Source organism: Tribolium madens, unplaced genomic scaffold (assembly GCF_015345945.1).
Source record: "Tribolium madens isolate multiple individuals breed KSU strain unplaced genomic scaffold, Tmad_KSU_1.1 Scaffold_1;HRSCAF=32;Tcas5.2_LG8, whole genome shotgun sequence".
Taxonomy (NCBI): domain Eukaryota; kingdom Metazoa; phylum Arthropoda; class Insecta; order Coleoptera; family Tenebrionidae; genus Tribolium; species Tribolium madens.
Window position 1 is genome coordinate 1,242,019 of NW_025400984.1, and position 9,041 is coordinate 1,251,059.

Consider the following 9,041-nt stretch of genomic DNA (forward strand, 5'->3'; position numbering starts at 1 on the left):
TACAAATATATATTTTTTAGATAAGAAAAAAACAAGCTTTTTTTTTTTTAAATGACATAGCCATCTATGATTCCCATTTAAAAAAATACAAGTTTATTTTATTACGGTTAAACACACAACTAAAAAAAATTGTTAACTACATTATTAAATTCTACGTAAAAAAGTGCCTATAGAATGTCTTTATTTCAAATCTGTGTCTTCTATAATAACGAACATATGAATTTTTTTAAATTTGGCTAAAATGTCAATTTTTGTCTATAAGTCGAAAACAAAAGACGATAGCGGGATGCGGTTTTAACCAATATTATTTTCTCAAAAAATGAGCCCCAGAATGTATTACTCGTTTTTGGCTAAACATCTTAGTTTCGGAGATTCCCTATTCGGACATCCAAAATGCAGCACCCTGTTCATAAAATCGTTCACTGTACCTGGATATCGCCATGAAGCCCTTCTGCATGCTTCCCCACTGGCTGCCAAACACCTGTCCTATACTCGACGCACTCAAAATCTTCAATTGGGCGGCAAAATCTTCAGAATCTCTCGCATACGAATTCTGTCTTTCGACGGCGTTTTCAGCCAGCAATTTTAGTTTTCCAATCACCTGAACTAAAGAGCGAATTTGTTCGCGACTCGATGCAATTTCTCCGTGATCTGCCGGAAGTAAATTCTTAGCTGTGGCTGCTAGATCTGAGGTCATGAATTCGTCCGGTGCTCGCCGGAAAATATCTCTAATCCGGTGTTGTATGTCTGGACCGTGATCTGTGAGGAAAAAGGCAACGAGAGCATCGTGACAGATCGTAGGATGGCGACAGACGAGTGTGAGCCAACGGTGGAGGCCGCGACGTCGAGATTCGAGAAAGTGGGCGTCGGAGACGATTTTCTTAGGAGGGAGACGAGGGACTAGCCTAAAAAGAAACAAATTCTTTCACTGGCAGCAATTTTAAGTTTAAATCGTAAAAACAAAAAASTAATAATGTTTAGTACATTTATTTTACTAATATAACATTGTTACTTTACTATAATAGATGTTTTGCCTTATTTTCACTGATTTGAATTTTATTTTTAGCATTTTTTTATAATTGAAATTCCTAAAATCTCAACAAAATGTAAATATTTTTTCACCAAATTTAGAATTCATGTAATAAGACACAAAAATTAATTTCAACACATTCATTTGTTCGTTACTAGGTTACGAAATTCTTGTTGATAAGTGTGCAGTTTGCAGTTGTTAATCTTCAATTTAAATTTATCTATTTTTTACTTAACTAAAATTTTAAAATAGTATTATGTATTATTCTGAAGTATCAAAAAAACATTACAGTTCTTTTATCTTTTTCAGGTTTTTCACACACTAACCTTAATACACATAATAATAATGAATAGGCCTGAGAAAAACCAAATTATTATAAAGTCTTGTGCATTCATTAAAATAAATTTGTAATGTGATTAACCAATTGTTACTTTGGAATATTTTTACTAAAATAACTTTTATTCTTGTTTTGTAATTTTATTATTAATTTTTTTTTCTTTCAAAACCGGAGTACGAGTATTTTTCTAGAAAACGTTTCAAAAATGTATTTTTTTGTAAACAGACAAAATATTCTCTTTGTATGATAATAACCAACTAAAAATGCAAATTAACGCAAAATACAAAAAACTCACAGATTCTATACAAGAAAAATAAATAAAAATGTACTAGCAAATATTAATAACCACGTCCTTCCGGAATTACCTTTTCCTGAATAATTATTATTATAACAATGTTCAATTTCAAGGTAACTATAATACAGAGTGGTTATAAATGATTTTCATCTAGCCAATTGTGAATTTTCCATGTAAAATAAAAAATGCCGCTTTACACAAATAAGGGTACCTACTTGTTTCAACTCAAAATTAAAAAATCGCCGTTTTCTAAGCGTCCACTTCGAAAATAGTCTTCAATTATAAACTTGTTTTCTTCCAAAGTATACATTATTATCAATTCTTATTGGTAATAAATTAAAACAATAAAAGTTTAATTAACCACAATTTATTATTAATTAATAAGTGACACTAATGACAGAACTAGAGCTTTCAAAAAAATAGAGCGGCACAAATAAAGTTACATGCAAAAAAATTCCAAAGCTGGCTAGATGAAAATCATTTATAACCACTCTGTAGTTTATTGTTAAATAACAGCCATTATTATTGGTTCCGGGACATTTTTCGAGAGTTAATATTTATTTTACTTTCATCATTGCATTTTTAATATTTCTATAGAGTGGAGCAAACTAAATAAGTATACACCTGGGCGTGTATGCGTAGATGACCAAAATGCGTCTTGGACAAGTCAACTTAAAAAAAAAATTTTGGAAGCAGTAGTGTATATAAAACGGTTAAATTTAGGTATAGGAAAGTCTGATAAAAACTTTCTCAAAATCAATTGAGTAATCCAAAAATGCAATAAAAAACATAACTTTCTATTTAAAAATATCGAAGTTGATACCAATTTCCGGTGTAACCGAAAGTGTTGTTGTGTTAGATAAATATCTCTCTTAAAACTCCGAATACTTCTAATGTGGGGTTTAGCATTTACTTGTTATCTTAATAAATAAATAACATCAAACATTCATTAAAATATTTTTTTAATTTAACTTTTAATTGCCTTATAAAGTTGTGAATTTTTCAAAATATTTTTTTATTTATCTACTAAATTTAAAGTAAAATCGGTAACTAAGCTTCACTTCAAACTGAATATACTGTTAAATATAAAATGACGTTTATAATAGAAAAGATTTATAGTTGTGGTTTATGGGTTTAGCCTCTAAGGGTTCGGGCGGTTTATTAACAATTTTTGATCGTGAAATTTATGATTTATGATGGAGTAAATGATACAGTAACACATAAGCGGTGTTAATAAAAAAAAATGTATTAGCAAAATATTTTTTTTACTTAAATTGTAACAACACATAATTATTRAATGTAGTGTTGGAAATACCTATTCAATTGAATAAAATTATTTGGTTACGCCACTGTCCCCCTCCCCTCTTACGTTTGCGCGCAATTAGGCCCCGCCCATGTGTACTTATAGCGTTTATCCCACTCTAAAGTAATAAAATAACTAGATAATTAGAGCCCTGGGCTAGAATTAGTATTATTAATAGGTACTTCAAAACATTAAAAAAATTTAACATATTGCCCAATTTGCAACATATTCTTTTGCTTAAAAACAAAAAAATTGACAAAGTATGTATTTCACAAAATCTGGAAATTCACCAATATTTTATCACTGATTCATACACAGCGCACYCTTATCATGAGTCACTCTGTATGACACTATTATCGAAATCMAAAAAAAAAAWTCCTACCTATAGGGAAACCTATTAAGAAGCAATTCTTGTAGGGCCAAAAAATCATTGTATCTTCTCGTAACTTTCGAATTAAATCGGCGTGAAGAAACCAAATATTCAGAATATTTCAGGAACAGTCCTTTCTTCTCAGGTACTAATTCAACACTAATTGTATCCAATTGAGTGATTTCAGTATAAGTGAGCCCCAAAACGGCAGGATTGGCTTTTAAATTGAGCTTTAAAACTAAATTTTTGACTGGAGTTAGATCACCAATACTTGGAGAGGGRTATTCTGTAAGAAACTGCTTAAATTTTGAATTYATTTTCACGTGAAATACCTTTCCCCGAAGAAGTATCAAATAGTTTCTCAGACAATGTCTTCCCTTGTTGGGCCCAAGCCACTAATGCTAACGTTTTGTAGAGGTTAGTTCTAGTGATAAGGCCTTGTGAAGGCCCAGCGAGGTCCCAKATGACCTTCAGTTGGGTTGTGCTTAGGTTACATTGGGACAAAAGGCACTGATAAACGTCCCTATGGACAGGTTCGCCGTTGTGGGAACACACATCATAAACTTCTCGATACAAGGRTGGCACTGTTCCTAGAAATGCCAATGGTGAGGTAGRGTAATARACCATTTCRTAATRAGTTACCTGCACTCAAATCTGTCGTCATTTCTTTGATAACTTGACGAGGACTTCTGCGACATCCAAATCGAATCGAGTGTCGATTTCCAGACTATCTTTTTCGGGAATTTCCACAATTCTGCATCTGYAATCACTCGCGTGCGTCATTTGTGGGAGGACACGACACCGGATAGAAATAATTTATTAATTGTCCYAACGGGAATGTCACTTACAATAATAAACATAACCTCAATGCTTCGTTGGCATTTCTTTGACAGTTTTAACAGGTTACGCAACTTTTAATTCCTAAATAAACAAGGAAGCAGTCCCGGTGATGAAATTCTTGCTCTACGACTTATACAACACTGAAAGGAATTTAATTGAACACACGCTGGGATTAGAAAAAAATCGCACTTTCACTTTGCCGCAAAAAGGTCAAGAATGTCAAGAGGCATTGTTTCATTTTTCTGTATTGTTGATGAAATCAGCACTGTTTTAACAGTTAATAATAGTTTCAAAGTTCGCACATTCTCGGTACCCTCTGGTACCAGTATGATTATTATTTTAAACTTTTGCGGCATAAATTTAACCGGATTTAGCCGATTCGGGAGTAAATAAGCAGCGGTGACCTCACTAATCGCCAGTCATAAATTATTATTAATCTTAACTACCAGTTGTTCGCATTTTCATTAAAAATGTTCCATATTTTAWGTGTTAAGTTGGTAGTACTGTACCTGTCACTCTGTAAAAGTCCCCGATTAATTAGTTTTCTTTCTGCGAAATAGAACATCCCATTTTCTACAAATTCGCCCGACCAGTCTTGTCTTCTTGGCCGATGGCGAATGGCGAAGTTGAGAGGACGTAAAGTCCCGTCTGGGTTTTCTATCCACCTCAATTTATGTGATCTAATTAAAAGAAAATCTTAAAAATTTTGGTGATTTATCAATTACCAACATTTATGAAAAACCAAATGTCAGTTGTAAAATAAATTAAAATTCATTCATTATATTACAATATAAGCCATAAGCCATAGTTTGAAGAAAGTCGGTTTAATGAAGTACATACACTGGCGGACACGGAATTTTGGACGATTTGTCATTCGACTGACATAAAAATGTAAAACGGGCCTTAGGCAACTAACCTCACTTTCGGTTTTTGTAATTTTTATCCTGAGAGCGAGAGAAAAAAATGACAACAAATCAAAATAATTTATTGAACTTATATGAAAACACGTATTGCTGGCATTATTGTTTCGGAAAATCGACGCCAAAAATAAATTTCAACTAAAACTTTCAAATTTTTGTTTCAAACGTCAATCACAATGACAATAAAGCGTGGTTTACATCGACATTTTCTGAACTGTAATAAATTTGATGTCCAAAATTCCGTGTCTGCCAGTGTGTCTTTTTAATTTTGTTTCCTCTAAAAAATAATGATAACTTTTTGTACTTAAAACTTAAAAAAACTTAAATTTACCAGATTTTCAAAATTGAACRTATTGTTGTCTCATTCTTTTTTGTTTTATTAATTTTAGTACCTCGTAGCAGAAAAGACGCACTCCTCGCCCTGCCGAATTCCTTGTAAAGCTTGCTTCAAATAATAAGCTWTAACAAAAGGCGACGTACACTGAACCAAGGCAACCACATCTACTTCAGGATGGGCTTGAATAAAATCCAAAACTCCTGAAACTGAAGATGCATCATCCGTTGCRGACTCTTCAGATCTCCAATGCACGTTAACAGCACCAGCTTCTTGTAAAATCTTTTTATGGTCTGTAGACACCCACACTGATGAAAAATTCACTTGCAAAACAACACTCAAAGTTATATTTAAAAGCGAATSWCCGTCAAGTTTAGCTAAATTTTTCAACGGTATGCCTTTTGAACCACCACGAGCTAAAATTAGTRCAGCTACATGAGGTTGATTGTGGCTTAGGGGATTCCTGTAAGAACACATTTCGAATCATTTCGTCGGATTAAGATAAAACTTACCAAWTATTAGATTTGCATGAAAAGGAGAGTGAAATAAATGCTACGAATAGGAGGAAAACATGATTCATGATTATCATAGTTGTGCGGATGGCTCACTGTTTGGTACTTAGAGTGCAATTACTCTATTATTCAATTGACTAGATTGAATTAAATTATGAATAGAGTAATTAATCATTAAGATTAATACATAGATTAATTATGTGAAAATAACGTTTTCTTGTTTATTGTTCAGTGTATTTGCCTTTTACAGATATCAGAAAAACAACATAAAAATAAAAAAAAAACAGAAAAAATGGTAGACTTTCAAAGCACCAAAATGTTTCGTTTGCCACAATTTAAAACAATAAATACAAAAACTTATTAAATTTCTTCAATTTGGTAAAGTTTCAAGTTTTGATTAGGTTTATTACCTCTCAAAATTTTGTTTATTTACAAAAAAAMATCATTATACGGAATTTTATTTATTAATTACGAAAATTTTATATATACTTAGCAAAATTTCTAATAAAATTATTATATGATTATATTATTACATACATACAGGGTGTTCGTTATTCGAGCTCCACCATGGAGCTCACAAAAATCTAATATGGCGTCCATAAGAAAATCCAAAGTTGAGTGTTGTAACTCTGATATCAAGAGCGACTTGGAAAATASGATGACAGATTTAAATTCCTTGTAAAAAAGTACAGTTGGCAACACATTGGCTGGTAATCTGGGCTGGAAATTTTCCACACAAACTGAAAGTAAAAATGACCATTCACCGTTTTCCTCTTGTACAGCAATAAAAATTTTCTGCTCTAAAGTGAACATTATTTCACTCAAAAGGAATAAAACGCAAACTTGTCAAAGTTTYCGAAGACATTTGATGTCAAAAATCAGGATTGCCATCTGAAGAACTTTAATCACTGATTGCACGGTATTTTAATTATTATTAACTTCATAATTTTTAAAGATATGGCAATACTTCKTAAAACAAAGTTGAACATTTTTTTTCATCTATTGTTTGGCATAGATACTCAATCAATGCTGCTTCATGTTTCACCGAAAGTGACATCAATTTCAGTTTTTTARATGTAACAYCCTGTATACCTTTCAAAGAGCTCACTTACTATTATTTATCACTAACTATTAATTTTAGGCAATTTGAAAATTAAATAAAGTAAGTCGTAGGCTGATGTGGAAAGAATAGAACAATTTTTTTTCATTTTATCTAAGACAAGCAAACAATTGAGAAGAAAAAACTGTTTAACTTTGATCAAAAATGTATTGTAACGTCTTTAAAAGTAATAAAATTATGGGTTGGGGCGTTTTTTTATAATGCAACTTGTATATTACATGATTTTTCAATTTCTTTGATGTGTATTTCACAAATCAAAGAATTTTATTTTTAACAGTCTTTTCATTATGAATAAAAAAATTACACCTAGATTATTATTCTAATTCATTTTTAACGTACTTGTACATACTAAAATGCAACTAACGTGACAAAAAAAAATAGTTGACCCACGATTTTGAAATTTGGTACAGAGGCCAAGATGTTGATTTTAAACAACTTTTCTTAATAATTATTTGTCGTATTTGCCACATAAGACACTTTACTCTACAAAAAAAACAGATTTTTGAAAATTTACAAAACATAGGTACTTGATTTTTTTAACTAAAATTATGGTAGAAGTTAATCTTTAACCAAGCAAGGCTTAACCCCAAAAAATAATATTTTAAATCAAGAATTTTTTATCTTTACAAAAGTCATTTGACCTTTGGAAAAAGAAAAACGYAAGCCGATGCAAATACAAATTTTATWAATAAAATATTGCAGAAGCGAACATMATCACGATTCTGCCATATYCAAATCYCCTATCTTCAACTGCTCCATCTCCCTAACTCTCGCTTGTATTTGCTGCTGAATCACTAATCTATGCTGCTTTCCTTCACCAAGTTCTTCCATTTGTTTCAGCCACTCCTCCCTTTCTTTTATTTCATGTACAACTAAAACCACTTTACCATTTCTATTCCTATAACCCACATACACTCACGTTGATCAAATCTGTTAAAAGTTTCCTCCGTTTCCGGTGATTTCTTGGCTTTTGATAATGGCTTCGGTTCAACTTCTTTACCATAAGCCATTTTATTTTGCAAACGATTTTTCTCTTTTTCCCTATCGATTTTTGGTCCACGAGGAACAAATTTTTCTCGTTCGTAAGCACCCGACTTGTGGATGGTTTCCCAACTCCGACGTTTAGAACTCCCAGGACGAATCAACACTCTAGGTGCTTTTTTCCTAGGTGTTATCGAATCGCAACTACGATTTGTTGGCAAAGGCAAAGGGTCACCGTTGCGGAGGCAATAGTCGAATTTTTTGCGCTGCATCATTGTTAGTTTGCTCTCATCCATGAGCACTTGAATTAATAAAAATAAATAAAAAAGTATTTCAAATTTTAAAGACAATTGATCAATTCGATAGAAAATCAAATTAAAATACAACGGAATCAAATTTAATACAGGTGCGCCAGAACTCTCGCCTCAGAGAAAAATGTCATGTAAGGTAAGATACCAGAAACATGGAAAAAATGTTAAAAAAATTCTATCTACAAAAATTTCGAAGTTAGTTTAAATTTTACTCTTTGACTCTATTTATTTTTGTTAGAAAATTTATTTCAAGTTTTTTGACTATAAGAGGAAACAAGGAAGCTGCATCCTAAATTGTAACCCTGTTTAATGTTATTTGTGGCTTTTATTGGAAACATGTTTATACTTTACTAAATAATTATAAAAAAATACATATACAAGATTATCAGTCAAATGTCAAAAAATAAATGCCTTTTTTTAATTTCTTTCCCATGTTCCTGTTATCTTATGTCACTTAAATTTCTTTTCTGGGGCACGAGTTCTGATACACCCTGTATAAGAAGTACAGGATGATTCATAATATTCATATGAAACTATGAGCTTGACCATCAACTTTAAATGCAATCCCAAACACCATTTTCACAAAATACTAGATTCAAAAATCATTTTCAACTATAAATTAATCTATAAATCTAACAAATAAATTTTCTGTTTCTGAATTATTTTTCTTCCAAAGATATCAAAAACA

The 9,041-nt window shown here is 31.6% G+C and overlaps 2 protein-coding genes across 4 annotated transcripts in view; both read right to left on the reverse strand.

The window, feature by feature from the left end:
• The window catches only part of LOC123016282 (sorting nexin-8-like), a 9,032-nt gene extending 4,252 nt beyond the window's left edge, over positions 1-4,780 (reverse strand). The window contains exons 1-6 of one of the 3 annotated variants that reach the window (XM_044416584.1): positions 4,365-4,561; positions 4,184-4,315; positions 3,978-4,095; positions 3,668-3,925; positions 3,348-3,621; positions 429-905 (exon numbers count right to left, since the gene is read on the reverse strand). In XM_044416584.1, coding sequence (XP_044272519.1) covers positions 429-905; positions 3,348-3,621; positions 3,668-3,925; positions 3,978-3,999 — 1,031 coding nt within the window. In that variant the 5' untranslated portion in view covers positions 4,000-4,095; positions 4,184-4,315; positions 4,365-4,561. Of the gene's footprint in view, positions 1-428; positions 906-3,347; positions 3,622-3,667; positions 3,926-3,977; positions 4,096-4,183; positions 4,562-4,684 lie in introns of those variants that run through there. The other 2 variants (XM_044416585.1, XM_044416583.1) reach the window with 2 other exon arrangements.
• Positions 4,781-7,729: 2,949 nt separating this feature from the next.
• The window catches only part of LOC123003780 (UPF0193 protein EVG1 homolog), a 3,006-nt gene continuing 1,694 nt past the window's right edge, over positions 7,730-9,041 (reverse strand). The window contains exons 2-3 of the mRNA XM_044396769.1: positions 7,981-8,343; positions 7,730-7,933 (exon numbers count right to left, since the gene is read on the reverse strand). Coding sequence (XP_044252704.1) covers positions 7,776-7,933; positions 7,981-8,343 — 521 coding nt within the window. The 3' untranslated portion in view covers positions 7,730-7,775. The remainder of the gene's footprint in view (positions 7,934-7,980; positions 8,344-9,041) is intronic.